The sequence below is a fragment of the Vulpes vulpes genome, chromosome 2, assembly GCF_048418805.1.
Source record: "Vulpes vulpes isolate BD-2025 chromosome 2, VulVul3, whole genome shotgun sequence".
In the NCBI taxonomy this organism is placed as follows: Eukaryota; Metazoa; Chordata; class Mammalia; order Carnivora; family Canidae; genus Vulpes; species Vulpes vulpes.
The window spans coordinates 75,330,278-75,356,466 of record NC_132781.1 but is presented as its reverse complement, the minus strand read 5'-3'; the positions used below and the strand labels follow the sequence as shown (position 1 = coordinate 75,356,466).

General features: G+C 39.8%; 1 protein-coding gene and 1 non-coding gene across 4 annotated transcripts; one reads left to right on the top strand and one right to left on the bottom strand.

The window, feature by feature from the left end:
- Positions 1 to 210: 210 nt before the first annotated feature.
- On the bottom strand, positions 211 to 325 carry LOC112923733 (U5 spliceosomal RNA). Its single transcript, XR_003235748.1, has one exon. It is a non-coding gene; the product is annotated as a U5 spliceosomal RNA (small nuclear RNA).
- A 3,199-nt stretch (positions 326 to 3,524) lies between these two features.
- Positions 3,525 to 26,189, top strand: REST (RE1 silencing transcription factor). 3 transcript variants are annotated; one of them, XM_072748918.1, is made up of 4 exons: positions 3,525 to 3,803; positions 6,302 to 7,205; positions 13,900 to 13,983; positions 20,459 to 26,189. In XM_072748918.1, the coding sequence occupies exons 2-4, from the start codon at positions 6,311 to 6,313 to the stop codon at positions 22,468 to 22,470; spliced, it is 2,991 nt and encodes a 996-aa protein (XP_072605019.1). In that variant the 5' UTR covers positions 3,525 to 3,803; positions 6,302 to 6,310; the 3' UTR covers positions 22,471 to 26,189. The 3 variants fall into 3 exon arrangements, with proteins under 3 accessions (XP_072605019.1, XP_072605020.1, XP_072605018.1); XM_072748919.1 differs by lacking the exon at positions 3,525 to 3,803 and adding an exon at positions 4,354 to 4,566; XM_072748917.1 differs by lacking the exon at positions 3,525 to 3,803 and adding an exon at positions 4,454 to 4,591.

Here is a 26,189-nt window from a genome sequence, read left to right as displayed (position 1 = left end):
GAGCTGGGGCTCCATCCCAGCATCCTGGGATCATGACCTGAGCCCAAGGAAGAGACTTAACCCCCTAACCAACTAAATTACCCAGGTGCTATGAGAAGTGATTTCTTAAAATGACAGAGGGAAGGAGAAACAGTTCTCTGGCCTATCTGGCCAGTGTTCACTCACTCTTTCCCTTCTTTTCTTTCTTTCTCTTTTTTTTTTTCTTTGTAAACTTTACTGAAACAAGGACCCAAAAAATCTACTTAAGACTCAAAGTTGTTCCTCTCCATGGAAATCTTTAGTAAAAGGCAAAACATTTATATGATCTGAAGAGAAACCAGAGTATCCAGTGCACTCTTTTTTTATTCTCACTGAAAGTTTCAGAATAAGGTTATAGAAAAGCAAAGCTATCATCTATCTATCTATCTATCTATCTATCTATCTATCTATCTAAACAGAGTACCTGGAATCAAATGGCCTGGGTTTGAATCTTTTTTTTTTTTTTTTTAAGATTTTATTTATTTATTCATGAGAGACACAGTGAAAGGGAGAGACATAGAGGCAGAAGCAGGTTCCCTGCAAGGAGCCTGATGCAGGACTTGATCCCAGGACCCTGGGATCATGACCTGAGCCAAAGGTAGAGGCTCAATGACTAAGCCACCCAGATGCACCACAAAGGAGTATTTTTTAAGTTGTCTTTTTAAATCACTGTGATCTAAATGCAAAGTGAAACTGTGCTAACTCACAGAGCACAAAGTTTAGGGCCAGAGCTCAGGCCCTGCAGGATCAATTGCTTTGGGGGGAAGATTCCTGGAGAGGAGAACAGTGGCAGATACTACTGCAAATGCAGAGAAAGTGGGAGAAACACCCAAAACATTAGTCCTTGACGCACTGATGTCTTCCATTTGGCTGGTGACAGCAAGAGTGGAAGCAAAAGCTTTCGACATCAGAATGGAGATGTACCCCAGTTTTCATTCACAAACCTTGAGTTATGTAACATGTGTAAAGCAAGTAGTTGAACTTCAGTGAAACATTAATGTGAGTTCAGTCAAACTAAACTCTTTTCTAGAGAAAACAAAATGAAACATGGTTAAGAATAAAAAGCACACGGAAGCACAAAAACATTCTACCAAACTTTTGAAATAAATCTCCAGAGGAAATGTTATTAAGAACATATGATAATTAAAATAAAAAAACTGATCAATTAAATATATAGGAAAGAATCCATATTCTCTAAATAAAAAAACCAGAACTTATTCACGTTTCAAAGTCCTATCTTGCAGATCTTAAATTTTGGATGCAGCAAATTATACAGTCTCTTGACAAACAATTAAGAATTCAAGTTCATAGCACCAGCTTCCTCTGAAGGAAATTTTCTATTGATTTGTAACTTGGCCTTGAATTTGACCTGTGGCCTTCATGTCATGATAATTTGGGTCACTCTGAATATGCCATCTCTTGAACAAGAGCCTCTGCTAATTTTAAATGAATGCAGCTGCCAATTTGTCATTCTTCTTTTTGCATCACAATATGTGGGAGTAAATTTGCAATTAATAAAACATTTCCAGCAGTCAGACTGAGGAAATGAAGGACATTTATCTAGTTAGTTTCATTTTTGCCTTTTTGGACATAAAAAAGGGAAAACACTGTATGTCTTTGAGGGCCATGAAAGAGGCCAGAATTATTTTCTGGGCTACAACATCTAAAAAAGCCATGCAACTTGAATTAGGTTTAAGTTTAAAAAGGAGAAAAAAGGAAAAAAAAATTTAAAAAAGGAAAAGGTAGACACGTTTATAGCAGACTAAAAGTTTTCTTTCTCCCTTTCCTTTCTTCTTCCCTTCTTTCCTCCTTTCCTTCCCTCTCTTCTGTCTCTCTCCTTTCCTCCTTTCTGCATATCTTTCTCTTTTGGGTTCAGTGAAAATGAATACTTCTCAAATTTGATTCATGGGGGAGTGCTTGCATGTGGTATTAAGTAACTGAACCCTTAGGGCCTCTAGTCTAGCCTGCATTAATTAATCTAATATTACTGTCCTAATATAGGGAAACAAGGGTCCTACTAGGGTGTAGACTAGGAAAGTGAGGAGTGTGGAAGCTGGGTCTTAAGAGAAACGTGAAGGAACTTGACAGAAAAACTGGGAGAGCTGGAGGAGGAGTTCGGTCTCAGTTGATGGGTTTCTGAGATTGCTGTTTTCACTGTGTAGATTGTTCCCTCCCTTACTTTCCACCTGTTGAAATTCTCCTAATTCTCTAAGGCCAGATTGGATAATCGTGTACTGTGAGAAGTTTCTAGGTTCTCTTAACTAGGGACCATCTCCCTACTCTGAACCCCCATAGCACTTGCTGCTACCTCTTATTTTATTTTTTTAAAGATTTTATTTATTTGTTCATGAGAGACAGAGAGAGGCAGAAACACAGGCAGAGGGACAAGCAGGCTCCCTCCAGGGACCCGGATGGGGGACTCATCCCAAGACCCTGGGATCAGGACCTGAGCTGAAGGCAGGGGCTCAACCACTGAGCCACCCAGGTGCTCCTGCTACCGGTATTTTAATACTAGTGACAGTCCAAGTTATCTAGGTGAGGTTGGTCGGGGCCTTGAATGCTAAACTAAGAAGTTTAAGGAAGCCATTAAATTCTGGAGGATGGGCACGATTTAGCTCTCAAAGGCAGACTAAGAAGGCATTTCTGGTGTAAACAGGAGGTAAGGGGTACATGAGACTACGGTCTCTCTCTCTTTTAAAAGCATATTGCTACGCACCAGCTATTGTGCATGGTTACCCCAGCTTAGAAACGGGGAAGCCAGGCTTACTCTCCCACACGGTAACTGCGCCCCTGCGCCCCTGCAACCGTGTCTTGCACGCTCAGGAAGGACCTGCCACCTGCCACGTCTATGGACTTGCCCCCTCAGTTGTGTTTTGAGTCCACGACCTTCCCGGGACAGTTTCTCCTCGCAACTCAAGAGCTGCCTGCATTTTCCCTGCTTATTGTTTCAAATTCGGGATGCAATTTTTTTTTTTTTTTTTTTTTTTTTTACCGCGTGAGCTTAAGGAACCTTAATGAGCTAAAGGGTGGCCACGGGTGGAGATTTCAAGAGCTTCTAAAAGGGCATTTTTCGAGCGCTTTAGACTTGAAAGGCGGGTGACAACAGTTGTAAAGAGAACGGTCAGAGCCTGCAGATTCTTCCTTTTAACAGCTCTATTCTCATCCTCGCGCGCCAGGGCCATGGGGCAACTTTTCTGTTGTTTGTTTATGAAAGAAACCGAGAGAGGGAGCGAGGCTCGCCTCCGGCGCGACCCGAGGGCAGAGCGAGGGGCCGCGCGGCGCGCCCCCGGCCGGCCGGGCCCGGCCAACCCCCTCCGCCAAGGGGCGGGGCGCGCCCGGCGGACACGCGCGCGGGCAGCGGGGTGGGCGTGTCCCGCGGGCGCGCGCGGGCGGTGGAGGGGGCGTGTCCCGCGGGCGGCGGCGGCGGCGGCGGCGGCAGCGGCGGCAGCGGCGGCGGCGCGGGCTGGGTGCGCGGCGCAGCCTCCTGTGCTGGAATGTGCGGCTCCCGCGAGCTCGCGGCGCAGCAGCAGAGCGAGCGCCGCCGAGGCCCCGGGCCCCAGACCCCGGCGGCGGCGGCGGCGGCGGCCGGGACGGCGGGGCGAGAGCCGGCGGTCTGAGCGCTCTCTGCGAGCCCCACTCCCGGGCCTTCGCGGGCCTCGACGTCCCCAGCGCCCAACTTTTCCATCCTCCCCTCCCCTCCCCCCGAAACTCCAGCAACAAAGAAAAGTAGGCGGCGAGGGAGCGGCGGCGGCGGGTCGCCCGCGCCTCCTCGCCGGGGAAGGCCGGTAAGCGCGGCGCAGGGCCGGGGGCTCGGCCGGGTGGGGGAGGGCCGGGCGGCGGCGGCGGCGGCGGCGGCGGCGGCGGCGGCGGCGGCCGGGGGAGGGCGCGGAGGGACGCGGAGCGAGGCGCTGTCCAGGGCTGATTTGCAGATACTGTGGCTCCGGCGGCGGCCGCGGCGCGGGGCGGGGGCGGGCGGCCGGGCGGGATCGGGTTACACCGGCGCGGCCCGGGGGCTGGGCCGGGGGCGTCCCCGGGGAGCGGCGTGGGGCCAGGACCCCCTCCCCAGTCGCGGGCCCGGGCGCCCTCGGAGCGGGGTCCCGCGGAGCCGCGCCGCCTGCGGCCCCGGCCCCGGCCCCGGCCCCGGAGCTGCCTCCCCGCGCCCCGGCCCCCAGGGCCCGCCGCAGCCCCTCGCCGGCCCGCGGCCCTGTCGGCCCCGCCGGCCCCGCCGGCCCCCTCCCTCCGCGGCCTCTCCCTTGCGCCGGAAGGCGCCGCTGAGTGCGGCCGGGCGGGTTGAGTCAGCCCCGCGGCCCGGGCGGCTCCGCCAATGGGGCTGGACAGCGATTTCTGCTCCCGGGCCGCCCCGCCGCCGCGGCCCCCCGCGCCCGGCCGCCTCCGCGCGCGAGCTGGCGGGACCGGGGCGCGCGGCCCGCGGGGCGCCGTGGGGCAGTGAGTTCTCAGACTTCCGGGGCGCGCGTGGGGGCCCCTCCGGCGCTTGGGCCCGACGCCTCCGGAGGGCGCCCGCGGAGCCTCCCGGGCCCGCCGCGGAGGGTGAGCCCGGGGCGCCGGCGACGCGGTAACTTTGCCTTCCCCTTCCCGGACTCGGGCCCGCGGGGCCGGGGAGGGGGCGGCGGCGGCGGCTGCGGCGGCGGCGAGCGGGGAGGCCCGGGTCTGGCCCAACGGCGCCCCGGGCTTGCCCCGCCGGCCCCGCTCGGCGTTTGGGGGGGGGTTGCCGGGGAAAGGGCTCCGGGACGGGGGTCGGGGCGAGTCCCGCGAGCCGGGGTGGGGGTGGGAGTGCGTGCAGTGAGCGCGCCCGGCCGGGAGGAAGCGAGAGCGCCCGAGTTTTGCAAAGAGCTGCTTTGTGTTTGGTATTTTGAGAAAATGGCCGAATGCCTATTGGAGCGAGGAATGCCGCCGAGGCAGGCGCTGGGGGCGGCCGCACGGAGGAATCCGCGCAGCACGTTGGGCTTTCGGGCTCTGCTCGGACGGCCTCCCCCGGCCGGCGTGAAGATTCCTTTAGGGACCGTAGTTAGGGCTGGGCCGGGGGGGGGGGGGCTGCAATTAGAAAAGTGGACGATCGGGCCAGCTGCGAGGAGCCCGGGCTGCTCAGCCCTGGGGCCGCCGGGGCCCTCGGTGTGCGCCCTGTGATGGCATCCGGCCCCAGCTCCGGGACCTCGCAGACCCGCTCGGCTTGAGTTCTGCACCTGGGGGAAACCGACTGCTTTTCGTCTTTGGGGTCTGATTGCATTTTTTTTTTATTTTTTTATTTTTTGAGGGCTTGCAGCATAACTTTGCTTGCTTTTTTTTTTTTCCTTCTTCTTCTAACTTGCAAGACAGCGCTCAGTTTGAGAATAGCACCCTGTAGATGGGAAAGTAACGTGGTTTAAGGCGACTTTAAAAGCCCAGCATGTTTGCAAGAAGGTGATCTTGTAATGGCTTCCCCCAAGCAAGTAGGCCAAGTCCAGCACAATGCAAGAAAGTTGCCGGTCGTCGGGTCGAGCTGTACGATTATTAGCAGGGTTGAAAGTTTCTTTATTTTCATTAGTGAAGTTTTGAAGGCATGGAGCTTCCCTTTTTTTTTTTTTTACAGGAAGAAAGGTTCGCTTTTTTTCTTCTTTTTTTTTTTTTTTTTTTGCCTCCCTTTAAAAAGGTCGAGTCATTAAGAAAATAAATAAATAAGCCGAGGGGTACTTTTTCTCAGTTTATTCTTCTGGAGTTACTTGAGTTCATACGAAATTCAGTTCACTTGACCAATTAATACAGGCTTCTACTTTCCAGACGTGTTTGTACTTAACAAATGCACAGTATGGTTATTGGATTTCTCCGCTTTCCGACCAGTAAACTGCTGAAGGGGGCCAGTTGGGAGGACAGCAAGTTTACTCTTCACATATGGAAATTAAAAATGATTTTAACTAACATTAAAAATGAAGTTCCTTAATTTTTTTTTTTTCACGAGAAAGATTTAAAACTGCTTGAGGGAAGGCATGCCAGGCGTAGGCCTAGTTGATGCATGAGTTACATCCAACAATTGATAGAAATTTTCGTAGGGATAGTAGAAGTTTTTTGGCGACTGCAGTAAAGAAAATTTGCAAGTACAAAAATGTATCAAAGCCTTAATTTTAGCAGTTAACAGCATATATTGAATTTAAAGATTACATTGGAGAACTTTTTTTTAGTTATGAGGAATTACAGCAACGTTTTGGATGTTGTATTTAAACTGGTACTTTTGTGTTTTCTTCTTTCTTTCTTTCTTTTCTTTCTTTGTTTCGTCTTATTTTGAATTCAGAATACAGTCATGGCCACCCAGGTAATGGGGCAGTCTTCTGGAGGAGGAGGGCTGTTCACAGGCAGTGGCAACATTGGCATGGCCTTGCCTAACGACATGTATGACTTGCATGACCTCTCCAAAGCTGAACTGGCGGCGCCCCAGCTTATCATGTTGGCAAATGTGGCCTTAACTGGGGAAGTAAATGGCAGCTGCTGTGATTACCTGGTTGGTGAAGAAAGACAGATGGCAGAATTGATGCCTGTTGGAGATAACAACTTTTCAGATAGTGACGGAGAAGGACTTGAAGAGTCTCCTGAAATAAAAGGTGAACCCAGTGGACTGGAAAACATGGAACTGGAAAGTTTGGAGCTCAGTGTTGTAGAACCACAGCCTGTGTTTGAGGTATCAGCTGCCCCAGAAATTTACAACTCAAATAAAGATCTTCCTCCTGAAACACCTGGAGCAGAGGACAAATGCAAGAACTTGAAGAGCAAACCTTTTCGCTGTAAGCCATGCCAGTATGAAGCGGAATCAGAAGAACAGTTTGTGCATCACATCAGAGTTCATAGTGCCAAGAAGTTTTTTGTGGAAGAAAGTGCAGAGAAGCAAGCAAAAGCCAGAGAATCTGGGTCTTCCACTGCAGAGGAGGGAGATTTCTCCAAGGGCCCCATTCGCTGTGACCGCTGCGGCTACAATACCAATCGATATGATCACTATACCGCTCACCTGAAACACCACACCAGAGCTGGGGATAATGAGCGAGTCTACAAGTGCATCATTTGCACATACACCACAATCAGCGAGTATCACTGGAGGAAACACTTGAGAAACCATTTTCCAAGGAAAGTATACACATGTGGAAAATGCAACTATTTTTCAGACAGAAAAAATAATTATGTTCAACATGTTCGAACTCATACAGGTAAGAGTACCTTGTAGTCCTTAAGTTCAGTTCTCTTCTGATCGTTAATTCAGTAGGCAGTTTAAAGTAGTACTAAAGATGGGGGATTCTGGTTCTTTTTGCTGTCTTTGTGACCTTGGATAAGTGATTTAACCCCTTTGTGCTTCAGTTTCTCTCCATGGTGGTAATAACAATATGGGATTGGAGAGTACATGAAGAAGACTTGCTTCAAAGAATGGCCAAGAGAAATATTATCAATGTTCTTGTTAAAATTCATATTCTGACAAGTTGGGATAGATCATTTAGCCAAATTAGACTTTTTTTTTTTTCTTAGAAGATGTATTTAGTTGATAGTGAATATATCGAAGACGCAATGTAGTTTCCCAAAGAAATCAAGGATTTAGACAGGAAGGAAAACTCAGCGATTAACCCTTGCATAGAGCCATTTCACAGAAGCCTTAAACTTTTTAAAAAACTTGTCTGGGTATTGAGTTCCTAAGTGGAACAACTTGTCTCCAAAACATAGGAATGTGAGAAGTAGTTTTTAAAAGATTGGTGGGGGGCAGCCCGGTGGTGCAGCGGTTTAGTGCCGCCTGCAGCCCGCGGTGTGATCCTGGGTACCTGGAATCGAGTCCCACGGCCGGCTCCCTGCGTGGAGCCTGCTTCTCCCTCTGCCTGTGTCTCTACCTCTCTCTGTGTGTCTCTCCTGAATAAATAAGTAAAATCTTTGAAAAAAAAAAAATAAAAGATTGGTGGGATTGCCACACTTGCAGTCATTTTCCTGAGAAAGCAAACACACAGGTGGAAAATAAAGCTATTTTTCAGACCAAAACCAATGCCGTTCAGCATGTTTGAACTCATGCACCGAAGAGGACCTTTCTCATTTGTAAGTGTACTCTATGAAAAAAATGGAACAATGTTAAAAATTTCAAGCATCTCAAATACCAACATGTATGTCCATTACCTATATTTAATAGTTACTGATATTTTATCACATTTAGCAGTTTGGGTTTTTTTTGGGGGGGGTGGGGTGGATAACTATTTGCTTTACTGAGATACAGTCTGCTACCACAGAATTCATCCATTTAAAGTTAAAATTCACTGGTTTTTGTATATTCACAAAAGTTGTGTAACTATGACCACAGTCAGTTTTTAGGACACCTTCAACACACACGCACAAATGCTATTAGTGTTTGTACCCCATTTCTCCTCAATACCCCTTAATAATTCATTTTAAAATATAAGCTCTCGACCCATTGTGGGACTAGAACTCAAGACCCTGAGGTCAAGAATTGCATGCCCCACTGACTGAGCCAGCCAGGCACCCCAAGGAATCTCATTTTTTGTTTGCAACTTAATGGTAGTTAATTTTCTTATATTTTTTTCTGCTAAGAATTGGTACCTTTGAGGACTGAGTAGTGGTCTGAACAAAATGGAAAGGGTAATCTAGTACAGTACTCTGGATCAGAAGTGAAAAGGGGTTGTGGAGATGCTGTTTGCATCAAGTCACTTTTGCAAGAGTCATCACTTAGTAGGGCTGAACCCCACAGGTAAAGTAGGGTACAGTGGGGAGGGGATTCCATTGTGCTTACTGAAGTGATGGATTTAATAAAACTTGCAGATGAACTTATTACAAAAAAGAGGGCACCCAGGTGGCTTCAGTTGGTTGAGTACTTGACTCTTTGATTTCAGCTCTGGTCACAATCTTTGGCAGTGGGATCAAGCCCCACTTGGGTGGAGTCTGCTTGTGGCACCTCCCCTCCCCGCTGTGTTTTCTCTCTCAAACTAAAAAAGAAAAAAAAAAAGATGTCTGAAGCAAGATTTCTAAGCCTCTAAGAGATGGTTCCTGTATTTAAAGCTTTAAAATCTAGTCAAGTAAAAAAAATGTGTAGATCCTTTGGAATTTGTTGTAACCTGTGATTTTCTCCATGCTTTGAAACCATTTTAATTTCAAAAGTCAAGAAGTTCAAACATTACAAAATTACATGGCATAGGAAATGAAAGTTATTTGGAAATTCTACCCCATTAATCACTTAATAGTTTGAATTAAACAGACTAACCTTATATACAATATCTTAAAATAAATCCCAGCTACTGTATATACTTCAGCCATAAGTACTTCTTATTTATTTAACAGGTTTTTGAAAACCTTGGGGCTTAATTTAGATTGGCTGTGATCTGTACAGCTTTCAAGGAATAGCCAGGGCATGATTTTGATCTGTACATTTTATGAATTGTTTTAATCAAAGTATAATCGATGACTCTTAAAAATATATGTACTCATAACCACCATGCAAGTCAATATAGAGAATATTATCAGTACCCCAGTGCTTTTGTCTTAATACATTTTGATTTTTGACAGTTCGTATTTTGAGTAATTCATATTCCCCCAAAAAGCTAAAAATGTTTTCAACAGTAAATCTAAATTTGTCAATTTAAGAATATTTTTAGAACCAAAAAGAAAATGGAGAGTACTGGAAAAGCTTTTTAGTATTTTATGTGTATTTCTAATTTTTTTTCTTTTTTTTTTTATGTAAAGCATTTTTTGTTGTTTGTTTTTGTTTTTTGTTTTTTTTAAAAAGAACTCTTGGGATGCCTGGCTGGCTTAGTCGTTAGTTAAACCTCTGAGTCTTGCTTTAGGCTCAGGTCATGATCTCAGAGTTCTGGGATAAAATCCCAGAGTCCTCCATGCTTGGAGAGTTAGCTTCTCTCCTTCCTCTGCCCCTACCTCTTTCTGTGGGTTCAAGTAGAATACTCTCTCTAAAATAAATAATACTTCAAGGAAAAAAAAACAGCAACAACAGCAAAACAACAACAAACTCTTGGCATTTAAAAATTCTTTTGTACAGTGGTTTAATCTAACTGAAGTTTAGTTGACTACTTTTTAATGGGTATATTTTATGTCCTTAACTATACTATCCATGAGTTTTTCTTGCCATTAATTTAAGGTTGGTATTTTCACAGTAAGTTAACAGTGGTTGTATGTATCTCATTTCACATTTATATGTGCGTGTGTGTGTTTCCCCCCCACATTTTAGTGTTAAACTTGAGTGATCTTAATACTTTTTTGAAAAGATTTTTTTTTTCTTCCTAATGTTAATCTTCTTTGTAATTTTGAAATTTTTGGTAGGCATTTTAAAACCATTTGGTAGTGTATACTACATCAGGAGGATAATATTTTGATTATCTGAATTCTGGGTATTTCTGATGTTAAATGCATGGTTCTGAAAATTGTGTTTATGGAAAAATGAATTTATTTAATGCTGAAAAGTAGAGATAAGAAATGATTGAATCACTTCTCATTTAAGTACCCTAGTTTCAGATTCACTTAATGGGTCTCTTCTGTTCTTTAGTGCCCAGTGTTGGGTACTTCTATGCAAATTTGCAGAACAATCTATTGAGGAACATAAGGTAAGTTATAATAGCCCATGTTTACTAAGAAGAAACCCTGAAGTGATGTGTCCAAGGTCATATATAGCCAAGAGTCAAAGTTCAGTTCTCTTTTTATGGGTAATTATCATGGTGTGGGCTGAGGATTATTTTCATTTGAGTTTTGAGTCCAAAGATTTTTAATTTTGTGGGTTTGATATTTAACCAGTTCACAAGTTCTACTTGAAAGAGGACATTTTTGCCTCTATGTGGGACTGAAAAATCACTTAAGTTTTCTGAAGTATCTATGCTCATTTTGTAGAATTGCAGCGAGAAGCAATCTATTCTGTTATAAAGAATTTTTTTAAATTTCTTTTCTGTTATAAAGAATTTAAATGTAAATTATCCTTAGTTGATCCTTTATGTTAATCTATAATGGTATTTAGTTTTTCTTCCATTTCTTTCTGTAACTGCTTAATTGAGATAGGTTTTACATACCATACAGTTCGGGATCCCTGGGTGGCGCAGCGGTTTGGCGCCTGCTTTTGGCCCAGGGCGTGATCCTGGAGACCCGGGATCGAATCCCACATCGGGCTCCCGGTGCATGGAGCCTGCTTCTCCCTCTGCCTGTGTCTCTGCCTCTCTCTCTCTCTCTCTCTGTGACTATAATACATAAATAATAAATAAAAATCTAAAAAAAAAAAAATCATACCATACAGTTCACTGTGGATTGGCTTGTTCTAGACAGTACATATAAATAGTCATACAATAATATATGGTCCTTTGTGACTGCCTTCTTTCACTTAGCATAATGTCTTCAAGGTTTATCCATGTCCTGTATACAGTACTTGTTTTCCTTTTGTTGCCAAATAATCTTTTTTAGGGATAGACCACATTTTGTTTATTTAATAAATCACAGTATTTGGATTGGTTCCATTTTTTGGCTATTGTGAATAATTCTGCTACGAACATTCATATACAAGTTTTTTTTTAAATATTTTTTTAATTTTTATTTATTTATGATAGTCAGAGAGAGAGAGAGAGGCAGAGACACAGGCAGATGGAGAAGCAGGCTCCATGCACCGGGAGCCTGACGTGGGACTCGATCCCGGGTCTCCAGGATCGCGCCCCGGGCCAAAGGCAGGCGCCAAACCGCTGCGCCACCCAGGGATCCCTTTTTTTTTTTTTAATATTTTTTTAATTTTTATATATACAAGTTTTTGTGTGGACATACGTTTATTTTTCTTGGGAATATACAGTTGACCCTTGAACAATGCAGAGATTAGGGGCAGTCGAAAATGAGCACATAACCTTTTGACTCCCCCAGAACTTAACCGCTAGTAGCCTACTGTTGACTAGAAGCCTTACCAATAACATAGTTGATTAACATACTTTGTATGTTGTATGTATTATATATTGTATTCTTAAAATAAGATAAGCTAGAAAAAAGAAAATGTTATGAAGGAAATCCATGAGGGGGCTCCTGGGTGGCTCAGTCGGTGATGAAGCATCTGACTCTTGATTTGGGCTGAGATCCTGATTTCAGGGCCTCAGGCTCTGCTCAGTGGGGATTCTGCTTGGCATTCTCCTGCTCTGCCCCTCACTTTCTCTCTCTCAAATAAATAACTTTTAAAAACATTTATTTGAGAGAGAATGAGGCAGAAGCAGGGTCCGCTGAGCAGGGAGCTAGATGCAGGGCTCAATCCCAGAACCCTTTGGCTCAGGTCATGAGCCAAAGGCAGATGCTTATCTGACTCAGCCACCCAGGCGCCCCAATAGATAAATGTTTTTTTAAGAAGAAAAAAAACTCCATGGAAAGAGAAATAAATGTACAGTACTGTATGCAGTGTATTTATTGGGAAAAAATCATCTATATGTGGAGGTCCATATAGTTCAAACAGTTCAAACTCATGTTGTTCAAGAGTCAACTGTTTATCCCTAGTAGTGGAATTGCTAGACCATATGGTAACTATGTTTAGTCATTTGAGGAACTGCTAAACTGTTTTCCAAAGTGGCTGCACTATTTTACAGCCTCACATTGTATGACTTCCAATTTTTCCATATCCTAACCAATACTTGTTAACATCTGTCATTTTGATTATAGCCATCCTCATGGGTGTGAAGCCTTCATCTCATTATGGTTTTGTTTTGCATTTCCATCATGGGTAAAGATATTGTGAATCTTTTCACATGCTTATCTGTCATTTATATATCCTTACAGGAACACATGCAACATTTTTTAAGCTAAATTCTTGGAGGTTGAAGTTAGGAATTCTTTTGGTATGACCTATATCGCTAATCTGTAGCTACCAACTAGTAACAGCTGTACAGCTACTAGGAACACATTTCCTACTCCTTATCATATTCTTCCTCTTTTGACTTTTTTGTCTTTTCCTTGTCCATTTTATTAGACATATTTGTTACTGGAAGTTTTACCATATAGACAAAATAATAACTGGTATTTATTGAGGGCTTTATGTGCCAGGCACAATGTCAAATGCTCTGTATTACCTTAAATTTAAATTCTCACAATTCTAGGAAATAAAGGCGCTTTTACTTTTACTGAGGAAACTTGCCCAAGGTCGTAATTATTATCTTGTGGCCAAAGACTAGATGAAAACAAATTACAAATTGACCTTTCTTTTTTAATTGTCAAGGTTTTTAAAAAACCTGTTTTGTGGTTGACAACCCATATCCCAAAAATAAACGTTTCCTGCCGTTAAGTCTTAAATTGTTTAGTACTGAAATCACGGTTTTCTCATCTGCAATTGCTATCAGTTCTATGGCTTTATGAGCATGATTTGCTTTAACACTGATCTAATTTATGAAAGGTTTATCTACCTTTTATAAAATTTTTAGCTTCATTATCCCCACTCAAGTGTTCTTGGCTTTAAGCTAACAATTTCAAATGATAGGTTTATTTTTCACAAGAATAAAAAAAAAAAAAATACTCCGAGTCACAACAGGAGAAAATTTGGGTAGATTTTTTTTTTCTAAGGGTAATGCTAATTTAAAGATGCTACTTGATATCTTATCAAGATAAGTATTCAGTTCTTAATATTTAATGTGATAGTATGTAGCATTCTGGGAAAATTAAGAGGGCTATGAGAATTCAGAAAACCAGTGATCTTTCTTGTCAGCAAAGCTGAAATGTAGGTAATGTGAATTCTGAGTTAAATCATCTATGTGTCTAATACATAATAAAAAATTGACCATTTTGCCAGGAATAGGAAAAAAGAATCTTTATCAAAAAAAAAAATGCTCAGTGTTGAACATTGTGTATATTGTTAGAATTGTATTTCCCTTATTTTATCATGTTTAAACCCTAATCATTATATTCTTGCAGGGGAACGCCCATACAAATGTGAGCTTTGTCCTTACTCAAGTTCTCAGAAGACTCATCTAACTAGACATATGCGTACTCATTCAGGTTGGTAAGAAATGGAAACCCTTCTATGATTTTTAGTATTCAATACCTCATTATAAGGAAGTTCTTCTAGACCTGGAACTGGGTCATTATTTATGATTTATTTATTTTAAAAATCAATTTATGATTTATTTTTAATATAATTTAGAAATTAGAGTTAAAAAATCAGTGTTGTATTTAAATGTAGGTTCTTAACAAGGAATCCATACGTGGAACTCTTGAAACTGAATATATAAATGCACGTATGCATGGTTTCTGGCTGAAGGGTCCATAATTTTCACCAGATCTTCAAATTCCATGATTCATAAAACTGGAAGTGCTATTGTAGACCAATGCTGGTTCATACTTATGAACAACCCCTACCTTTTCACCCTCTCCCCTACTCCCAACACAGTATAACACCAAGTTTCATAGTATGTGATTTCCAGTTATAGGGATTCCTTCTTAACTTCTCAGGTCCTAAAGTGTGAATTTGTCCTCTTTTGAGAGCTGATAGGGCTTCTGTGGACTAATTTACAAAAGCCAGACTTTAAAGAATAATCGGTAATTCTAGGATCTCAATTTATTAACATATAATAGATAAAATGCAGGACTATAAATGCAGTGGAAGATTTGTCCATTCTGGTGACTGAAATAATAATGGTGATCACCAACCAGAATTGGCCCCCATTATCAAGGTAGATAGATGGCAAAAAGTAAATATTAGCATAGGTGGTTTTTTTGCATAGGTAGTCTTTAAAGGATAATTCATTTTGGCTATAATTGACCCTTGGTGAACCACCACAACTGGTCAGAATACTTTCAAACTATGCCAAAATTTTGGTGATAACTGAAGTCTGTGTAGACTTAACCTCCTTTAAGTTAATAATTAATTGCCTGAAATTTGTGCAGTTTGCTTAGGTAGCCACTAGCCTCATGTGGTTATTGAACTTGTGAAATGTAGCTAGTTTGAATTGAAATGTATCAAATTCATAGTAGAACTCAAACAGTATAAATAAAAGCACATAAAATATCTACTTTGGGGCACCTGGCTGGCTCAGTTGGAGGAGCATGTGACTTGATCTCGGGGTTGTGAGTTTGAGCCCCACATTGGGTCTAGAGTTCTTAAATAAAACCTAAAAAATTTTTTTGACTATTGGTTACATATTGACATAACATTGGTTATATTGAGTTAAATGAGTAGTAAAATTTAATTTTACCTTTGTAAATGTGACTACTGAAAATTTAAAATTACATATATTGTATTTTATTTCTATTGGATATTGCAATTTTAAGTCAATAATTAAGTAACATTTGATTATAGTACAGGTTGTGATTTGAGCACTATAAATGGGTCACATAATATGCTTACTAGCTTTTCTTCATCCTACATTCTTGTCATGTTAATATACTTTGAATGTTCTTTCTAAATCTCCTAAGCTATTGAATTGAGTCACTTAACCAGAAACCTGAATTTATTGCTTAGGGGTATTTCCTGGTTTCATTTTTCTGAGGGTAATTTGGATGCTGTCTCAATTTTTGTTGAGGGTAGGCATCATGTTCTATTGATAGTTGTGCTTTAGCCCTTAAAATGAAACGTTTGAAAGTTTTATGTGAGTTAACTAATTTTAGTCCTTATAACTATCCTATAATGTATAGGTTCTATTATTGTCCCCATTTTACCAATGCGGAAACTTAAGGCATTGAAGAAATGTGGCCGTTTTTTCTGTAGAGTGTCCTCCTTTCTAGATTTGTCTTACTTGCTTTCTCATGGTGTCATTTGGTTTTTCCTCTTTCCCTGTGACCTTGTATTACTTGTACACTGGAAATTAAATTGGAATGCTTGGATTCTACTTCATGTGTCTCATTTGAAAGTACTATCTGGTTGGCTCACTAGTACTGTTGCTGGGTTACTGGATTAGAATGATGACATTCTTGTATCTTTTTCATTGAATAGATAATATTTTTGTCACTGTATAAGTGTCTGTGGTGTTTTACACCAGTCAGTAACTTCTGCCTGAATAATTTTGTGTTTGCTTAAAAAAAAAAAAATTGTGTTTGCTAACTGTTGTCTTTTGAATCTCTTTGCTGTATTAAAAAGATGATATTCAGTAGTTGGCTGTTACAGTACAGCAAGTATTTTAAAAATTTCTTAATGAGTAGTAGCTACAATTTTCTTTTTAAAGATTTTATTTTGGGTCCCTGGGTGGCTCAGTTGGTTAAATGTCTGCCTTCGGCTCGGGTCATGATCCCAGAGTCCAGGGATGGAGACCTACATCAGGCTTCCTGCCAAGCGGGGAGCCTGCTTCTTCCTTTCCCTCTGTCTGCTGCTCCTACTGCTTGTGCGTGCTGTCTCTCTGTCAAATAAAATATTTTTTAAAAAATAAAAAAAATAAGGATTTTATTTTTCTAAGTAATCTCTACACCCAGTGTGGATCTCAAACTTAACCCCACGATCAAGAGTCACATGCTCTATCTACTGAGCCAGCCAGGCACCCTAATAGTAGCTACTATTTTGAGAAATTGGGATTTGTTATCTCTAATCTTAGTATTCCTTAAACGGTTTATCTTACTTTATGGATTAGATTTAGAGAGGCTAAATGTTTTACCTATGGTTAATTGTCATTCCTTTAGATCAGAAGAGGTAGGATTTGGCCTTAAACTCCTTAACCTCACATTTTCAGTTAAGCAGAGTTAAAAGAACATTATGGCTCAGAAAATGGCCCAAGAGACTATAGCATAATGACATTGGAATCACAGCGTACGGAGAGAGCTGGGATCTGTGTTTTATTGGATGCCAATAGTTTGAGTGGCAGACAGGAAACAAACATGGTTAGTTTGTTTTGTGTATGAGTGTGCAATTATAAAAAGTGACGCTAAGTTAGGTCAAACTAGATAGGTAGTCTTTTTTTAAAGACTGCATGGAGTCTTGCATGGAGTGAATCTCTTGGGTGCCTTCTCTGTGGTCTGGAATCTTCTAAGGTCCCCATGGGTTATTGGTTGGTTCTTGTTCATGTGAGTGTGTTTTAGAGAAGAAAAAGTATGTGCTTATTATTAGGCTCTTATTTTTGGAAAAGATTAGGCTCTATGGAGTTGATACATTTTAGCTTAATTGACAGCTTATAACACTGGTTGTTTACTTGGAGCAGTTTCATCCATAAAATGAGTCTTTTTAGGCCAAATTAAATTAGGAAGGGATCAGAATGTTGATGAGGTGAAAAATTGACACACTAAACCAACCAGTCTGAGATATCTGGTCTTATTCTCTATTTTATTGGTGTTTCTACCTAATGGTATTAAAGTATCCTTCAGTTGGCTAGTCCTAGAATCTACACTGACATTATCCACAGCTCTCCCTTTTCTTATTCTCAATGGAGATAAACTACCATTTGATGAAATACATACAGTTGGTATTTGCTGTTAATGATATTTTTGTATATATCATACTGGCTAGTTCCCTATTCTGCTAGCATAGGAATTCATTTTGAGTATTTTTCCATAATGAGTGTAATGGATGCTTTTTTTAGTAACTTTTTTTTTTTTTTTTTTACTTTGAATTTGATTTGCCTGGATGCTTTTGTGTTTTGGTTTTGTTTTGTTTTGTTGGGTGCTTTTGTTAAAGGAGATCAACAACTTGCCAAGTTCTATCTCCATTTATTACTCTTTTTAAGATGGAAAACTATTTTATTCAACAATAAGTTTATTTTCCTTTAACCAAGGATTTCATAATTATTATGGCGGCACTATTTTAATAGCTGGGTTTATTTGAAAGGCGTTATGGTTTAAAAGTCTTCATGAATTCCAGAATATGTTTTTTTCCTGGGTCTTCGCTATTTTATTTTATTCCCATTTTAGTATGCCATGTCAAATTCAACTTACTATGCAGTTTGGGCTTTTTGTCAGTAAACATTTTTTACTGAAGTATAGTTAATATGCAATGTTACATTAGTTGCAGGTATGTAGAATAAATTTTTAAACAGTATTCTGTTGAGGTTCATTAACACATGAAAATGCATACATGCATCTGAAGTGTAGTTACTTCACAGGATTTCTCCTGTTTGACTGCCCCCTAGAGGAAGAAATCTTACACCCTCAGAAAAGTTCTGTCCTTGCCCTTTCCAATCAGTACTTCCCCCCAACTGATACTGATTTCTAGCAAGAAAGACTATTCTAACATTGTTCTATAAGATGTTTTTGACATTCATCCCATGCTGCTTTATCAGAACTTTGTTTTTATTGCTAATTAGTAATCAATTGTATGCTCTGTTCTTTATAAAAAGTTCCCTTTTCTTTTTGGATTCTTGATAAGAACATATAAATTGTATAAAAAGCTTTGCCTTTTGAATTTGTAATGTACCTTTAAGTTACTTTGGGAAGAAGAAAATAGCTATCTGACACATTTATAAAGATTAAAAATATAGATAAATATTACTAGAATTGGAAAAGAATTAAGTTAAAATCATTGATACAAGGCAAATATATATATATATATATATATATATATTCAACTAGGTGCTAATAACATACAGTTTTGATGACTAGATCTCCTAATACAAGTAATATTTAATGGCAAGAAAATAAAATTGAGGGGGAGAATGAATGGAGCAAGTAAATTTTGCCATCAAAATTTAAATAGGTTTTTATGAACTCCCATTCTCTGACCATTTCATAGGTGGAGGCTTGCATTTTGTTTTCTGTTTTTGTTTTTGTTTTTGGAGGCTTGCATTTTGATGCTTGCTATGTAAATATCCTCTTTTTTTAGGAGTTATACAATGGTGATACTCCATTATAATTCTTTTATTAGCATAAATATTTTCCTAAAGAGAGAAAATTCATCAGCCATTTGTTTACTCAGAGGTAAGGTTTAAATGGACAGGCAGGATAAACCCATGAATCTTGCATTTTATTAACCTATTCTAAAAGTACCAGTCCCAAAAGTGATGATGTATAGGGAATGTATATGAATTGCTTGGCTCTCTGTTCATCCTAAATGCTTTATGTAGAATAAATTATAGCTCACAACACTTGAGTATTTTACAGATGAAGAAATTGAGCCTTACAGTTTTCAGTACTTTGCTCAAGATTTCACAGTGAGTTGGAGAAGAGCCCATATTTGATCCCCCAAATTGTCTCATTTTTGAAAAGGTTTTAACCATTATGCCACCTATTTTCCCCCATTCTATGTCTTATATATATTATGCAAACGATTGTCCCCACTGAGGTCATTCATTGGAGAGGACAAGATAGAGCCAAATATAGAGTAATGCAGCATGTTGTAGAAATCTCTATTTATGAATCTATTAGTAGTCTAACATGGGAAAGAGTTGTCCAGTTAGCTACATAACCAATCTGATATACCTGGTAAGTTTTTGTTTCTGCAATTATTTTATCATCAGACATTTTCAAATCATGTAAAGCTTACCATGGTTTTACCTAATGTCTGAGAAATTTACTTTGTGAAAAAAAATTAGATTTGATATAAATTTGAGAATGTTTGAGAGATGAATTTTCATAAATGTCAATTTCCATTTTTCTACTATGCATTCCATTGGACCAGTGGGGTATGGATACCATTTGGTAATATTTACTAGAGTGTGATCTAGATGGGTATGTATTCAGGTAGAATGTGTTAATCTTATACCTTTAATTTGGGGGTGGGGGTGGTTTTGGTTTTGTATGTACCTGTGATCTGTGATCATGACTTTGTTCGATTATTTTACATACCATATCTATTTGTATGCTGTTTCTCATTGATAGAATTTCTTTGCCCATATGTTAGAAGAAGGTGGGGAAAAATCAAAAGGTTTCTGGTTTGATTATATTTTTGCCTTAAAATAGCAATTCTGGCATCTGGAAGAGTTTGCTGAATGAAACTTTACTCTTGCTGGGATGAATAAAAGGGTTAAATTTAAAGAAAAGGCCTTTTGCTCCTTGAGGCCAAAAACTTTGTTTTACAACTTCTACATCTAAGGTCTGAGAATGTAGCCTGGAGTATAAGATACTCCTTTTGAAGTCTCAAGATTTATCTTAAAAAATGTATGGGAATTATATATTCTATTCCATTATATATTTGTTTTATCTAAATGTAGAACATTTAAAATTAATCTTTTCTCAAAAGAAAAAATTATCTTTCCTCTTTGAGTGCCCTTGCCCCAAAATTCACATCCACAGCCCAACCAACTTTGCCAATAATTGTTGTGTACTTCTTGATGAATCATTGTTCTCTTATACAGTGTTTGAGAGTTCTAGCTTGACGAACTTTTTAGAAGATGATGGTTAAATGAGGTAATTGTTCCTCCATTTAGTATGAGAATCCATGTCAAGGGGTAGAGAAAAGATCTACAAATAAATATGGTAAATGTAAAGTGCATGATACAGTCTTTTCAATGAATAGTTTGTGTTGTGTGTATGTTTTAACATCCAATTCCTTATATTTTAATAGAAGCGTGAGTTCATTTCTTAACCTATGTTCTCTCTAACATCTCTTATTTACCTTCAGGTGAGAAGCCATTTAAATGTGATCAGTGCAGTTATGTGGCCTCTAATCAACATGAAGTAACCCGCCACGCAAGACAGGTTCATAATGGGCCTAAACCTCTCAACTGTCCACATTGCGACTACAAAACAGCAGATAGAAGTAATTTCAAAAAACACGTAGAGCTACATGTTAATCCACGGCAGTTCAATTGCCCTGTATGCGACTATGCAGCTTCTAAGAAGTGTAATTTGCAGTATCATTTCAAGTCTAAGCATCCAACTTGTCCTAATAAAACAATGGATGTCTCAAAAGTGAAACTAAAGAAAACCAAAAAGCGAGAGGCTGACCTGCCTGATAACAATATTACCAATGAAAAAACAGAGACAGAACAGACAAAAGTAAAGGGGGATGTGGCTGGAAAGAAGAATGAGAGGTCTGTAAAAGTGGAGAAAAAAGATAATGTTTCAAAAGAGAAAAAGTCTTGTAGTAATGCTTCCACCCAAGTGACTACTAGAACTCGCAAATCAGCAATGGAAACTAAAGAAATGGATGTGCATACAGGAAATAATTCAGAAGCTATCGGTAAAACCAAGAAAAGCAAAAGGAGGATGGAAGCTGAAGCCCATTCCTTAAAAGACCCTGTGAATGATGAGGAACCTGTGACAAAAAAGAAAAAGAAGGCAGAAAGCAAATCCAAAAATAGTCAGGAAGTGCCAAAAGGTGATAGCAAAGTAGAGGAGAATAAAAAGCAAAATACCTGCGTGAAAAAAAGTACAAAGAAGAAAAGTCTGAAAAATAAGTCAAGTAAAAAAAGCAGCAAGCCTGCTCAGAAAGAGGCTGCTCAGAAGGAGCCTGCTCAGAAGGGGCCTGCTCTGATGGAGCCTTCTCCTCCCAAGGGGCCTGCTCAATTGGAGCCTTCTCCCAGGGGGCCTGCTCAGTTGGAGACTTCTCCTCCTAGGGGGCCTGCTCAGATGGAGCCACCCCCTGCCCTAGAGTCTACTCAGATGGATGTTGGTCAAATGGAGCCGCCTCCCCCAGTGGAGTCTGCTCAGATAGGGTCTTCTCAGACGGAGCCACCTCCTCCCATGGGCCCTGTTCAGATGGAGGTTGTTCAGATGGAGCCTCCTCCCACAGAGCCTTCTCTTCACGTGGAACCAAGTCCCAAAAAGTCTCCTCGAAAAGATAAAAAGGAAAAGTCCAACATACAGAGTGAAATGGCACGGAAGGAGCAAGTCCTTATTGAAGTGGGCTTAGTGCCTGTTAAAGATAGCCAGCTTCTAAAGGAAAGTGCAAGTGCACAGGATCACTTACCACCACCACCACCACCACCACCACTGCCGCCACCAAAGGAAAACTCAAAAGAAGAGGAGTCAAAAGACCAAAAATTATTCACTGAAAACGAAGGAAGTAAAGAAGCCCCTCTTCAAAAAGTAGAAGTAGAAGAGGCAGAGAAAGGTCTAGCTGGTCTTGCTGCTATTAAGGAATCTGCCAATATTTCATCCTCTGAACAAAACTTGACTATACCAGAGGGTGAAATTTTAGATGCTAAGTGTCAGGCTGACACTGTGCTTTCTGAAATGGAAATGGACACTGATGAGAACAAAACAGAGAATCCCCCTGGCAAAGGCCCAGCAGTTGAAGAACCTGTTTCACCAGTGCTGCATCCCTTACCAATAGAAAACCATGAAGCAGTGTCTAAAACTGCTGTGACATCACCTCCTGTCACCATGGCAGTAAATGAGTCTCAGGAAATGGATGAAGATGAAGGCATCCACAGTCATGATGGAAGTGATCTAAGTGACAACATGTCAGAGGGTAGTGATGACTCTGGATTGAATGGGGCCCGGCCAGTTCCACAAGAAACCAGCAGGAAAAATGCAAAGGAAGCCTTAGCAGTCAAAGTGGGAGAGGGAGATTTTGTTTGTATCTTCTGTGATCGCTCTTTTAGAAAGGAAAAAGATTACAGCAAGCACCTCAATCGTCATTTGGTTAACGTATACTTCCTTGAAAAAGCAGCTAAAGGGCAGGAGTAATTAATCTTAGGATAAGGCTTCAGTTCTTAGTTTATGCGATCTATTACGTTTAATATTCATTTATAGTTGTAGACAACCTTTTGTTTTTTTAAATTGCTTTAATTAGTGTCCAATGTTGATTTTTAAGTGGCACTCTTTTCCTTAGGACTCTGTATATCTGTTGATGGATAAATTTTAGCAAATCCAAGGAAGTTAGTGTACTAAACCAGCAGATACCTAAATCTGTTAGTTTATACATTTAATTGAAATGAGAAGGCCAAGGTGGTATTGTAGCATTCTGTTGCTTTGTCTGGCTGTAACTTGTCACTTTTCTTGCCATGTCTGTCTTCTTGTTTCACTTTAGTTTTTTCTTAGTTCTTTGTTTAGTTCTATAAAAATTGGCATACTTAAATAGCAAATTACTTGAATTTGCCTGCTTTATATAAAGTTAGCACTTTAAAATTTTTTTAGAGATGAGAAGAGACATTTAAATTGAAGAAAAATTCTCCCAACAGTGGACATTGTATCAGTCCAGGTATTTACTTACTGAGTTTTGATCAATATTTCTTATTTGTGTATGTTAATCGTCATAAAAACAATGATTTTGGTGTGTTTTTTTTCTTTCAAGTTTTTTTTTTTTTTTTTTTTTGGTGCTTTAATGGCTTAAGATGTTGCACATTGTTTTGTTTTTTTTTAACCTATGCAGTTCAATTTTTTTCTAGAAATAGTATTCGTGTTGAACAGTAACACTTTATACATATATATGCATGTTTATTTTGTCCTCTTTCGAGGGATGCTTTTAGTCTTGTTTGCAAAAGGGCAGTTTTCTTTTTCCTTTGCTGCAATTGTCTTTTTTGCAGAATATTAGTGTGTGCAAATTTGTGAGCAAATGAAACATGCAGGTTCAATCCATTGATTTTGAATTTCACATCTTATATCTATGCCAGAATCTGTATTTCACATAAGTTATTTATTTTAAATGGATGTAGTGAATTCACAGCTCTCCTTTTGACTTTTACAATAAACCACTAGACTCTATATTAGACAGATTTTTATCTCAGATACCAACCATGAGTAAAAATTTTTGGCTTGTTTTAGTAGAACTACTTCCTAAATGTGCAGTGTTAAGTCATATCTTTGAGGAAAACCTTTCTGCATAGATGGTTGGTGTCCATATGGCTACTCAGCTGAATAAAGAACTGTAAGTGATATTTGGAAACTGCAAACCTGGAATTAGGAGACATAATTACTCCTTTAAGTTATACAGAATATCGGTTGTGAGATTCCAAAGCCATAGCAATTACACAGAAAACCTAGGATGAGAGAGGTAGTAGTATGAGTGCTGGTAGACCAGCTGCTACTTACTTCCTATGAATACAATGAAAAAGGCAGGTGAAACTCAAGTACAGTCCAGATTTTTAAAATCATACTTTCTCAGGGATCTCCACAAACTAGTGGGTGTCCTGGCTGTCCCTGTGACAGCCTCTTTCTACAGGTGAGGCCTCAGATGAATTGCAGCTATCCTGGTGTTCCTGTGGGGGCACTTTGTATTAAGAAAGAGTGTACTTCTAAACTTTCTTGGTAGGTTCTTTGGCCAGTTGCCAAAGACTGAAAGAATCCAACAGGATTTTTCTTGCTGATAGCAGTTAATTCATTGCAGTCAAAGTATGATCCCAGTAGGGAATCTTGAACAATTCTGATCCTCCCATGTTCTATTCTGAAATAACCACTTTATATTTCATTTATTTTCTTTTATCTGGTGATCTCTTTGAGGCAGGCTTCAGAGTTTGGCAATGCAACATGAAAAGAATAGGAAAAGCATTGATGAAGTGTGGTTGGAAACTTGTTAAATATCTGAGAGTGAAGTTTGAGTTAAAAGACATTTGAACTTGGGATTGACTGGGAGGCCAAAGATTTAAAGAAGAGAAGATTCTCTCAAGACACGAGGAGTAAGTTGTGTGTTAATGGTGTGTGTTTTGTGTGCATGAATGGGAATTATAAATGATGTTGAATTCTAGGTGAATTCACGGCTCCGACAATCATTGTCAACAGAAGATCAAGCTGCAAATATTTATGTTTTAAAACTTAAATTATAAAGCTAGTTAAATCTTTCTAACAACTAGTTTTAATGTTCATGGGTACATTTTATGTAAGTTACCTTTACATTCTATATGAAAAGACTCATGTTAAGTACAGATTGGAGATTGGGAATCAGTTTGGGGAAGAGATTTTTGTGGATTCTTTCATCCTACAAAAGAGAAAAATTAGATGTCTGGGGAATTGGACTAATTTTCTTATCTAGTTTTTAAGACTAGAATGCTAAAAAACAAAAATATGAAGGAAATTAAAACCCCTTATTATTAAATTGATCTGTGAAAACATTGTTACTGGAAATTGAGTGGGACTTGAGGCCTTTCTTCCAGAAAACAAGGACTTGATTGTCAGGCCTATATTAGGTTCTGAACCTTAATGCCATGTATTTGTACTTGTTAAAAATTGTTTCAATGAAAAATATATTAGTAATATGAACTTCTGGTTTAGTTGGGAGTTCTTCCATTTGAAAAATGTGATATTTGCATGGAACTGTTTGAATCTTTGTTTTCTCAGTTTCCCCTCCACTGGATAGAATTGAAACTAGAATTTTCCCTTTTGTTAAAGGAATAAAAAGTGAATATGTTATTTGTAAATTGATGTTTAGTAACTAGAGATAAACTTGAAATACTAGAATACATTATAAGCCTAATCCTAGGTAGTCTTATGAAAATGTATCTCTTTTTATCTTCTGAACCTATCTATATTCACATTGCTCTTCAAGATATCTTAAGTTATATTTTTTCCTCTTTTCAGAGCTGCTTCTTTGGGGGCTACTTTTTTTTTTATTGAGGTGTAATTCATAAGGGGCTACTTTTCTGATAAGGCTTCTTATAACTATGGCTGGATGTTTTGTTCTAGTCTTCCAAGAAGGGCCATTTTATTTTTTAGAGTCACTTCTAAAGTCATGTGGTCTTTAACTTTGGGGACTATTTTGCATATAAGTGCTAATGCAAATAAATTTAAACCCAAGTAGACCTTATCACATGTCACCCCATGAATGTTGACAATGGAAGGAATACCTTGCCTGTAGTATAATATCAGTTCTGGACTGAAAAGCTGGGGAAGAAAATTTTCTTTTTTGCATAAACCAGAAAAACCGCTAGTGTGCAGTTTCCTTGTTGACCTCAGCAGATGAACTGAGCTGATAGTGTTATTTCAGATTCGCGAAATTATCTGAATCTTGGTTTGTGTAGACTTGCAATCTACATGCAATTTTAACTAAATCAGATAGCTTTTACATTTTCACTTTGTACATAGGCTCTCCCCACCCTTTTCAACATCCATTAGTTAATTGATCTTTGTAAACTGGCATTGAAACATTACAACAATGTTTTGTTGCACCAATTTTATAAACTTTTACAGTGCAATACGTGTTATTTTTCCGAGACAAACCAAAGGTTAACTTCTCAAGGTTCTTGCTGCCTGCTTTAGCAGCATTTGATGGGAGGATCTTTTATATACATTTGTAATAGATGAAAAACCAGATTGCGAATCCTTTTTTTTTTTTTTTTTTTTAAAGCTTAAACCATGTACCAAGTTTTTGGTCCAAATTGTGTAGGATAAGTTAAACTTAAATTGCATTCTATTAACCAATATGAGTGTATTTCTGTAAGCATAGTTATGTTGAAATAAAGTTTTAAAAAGCA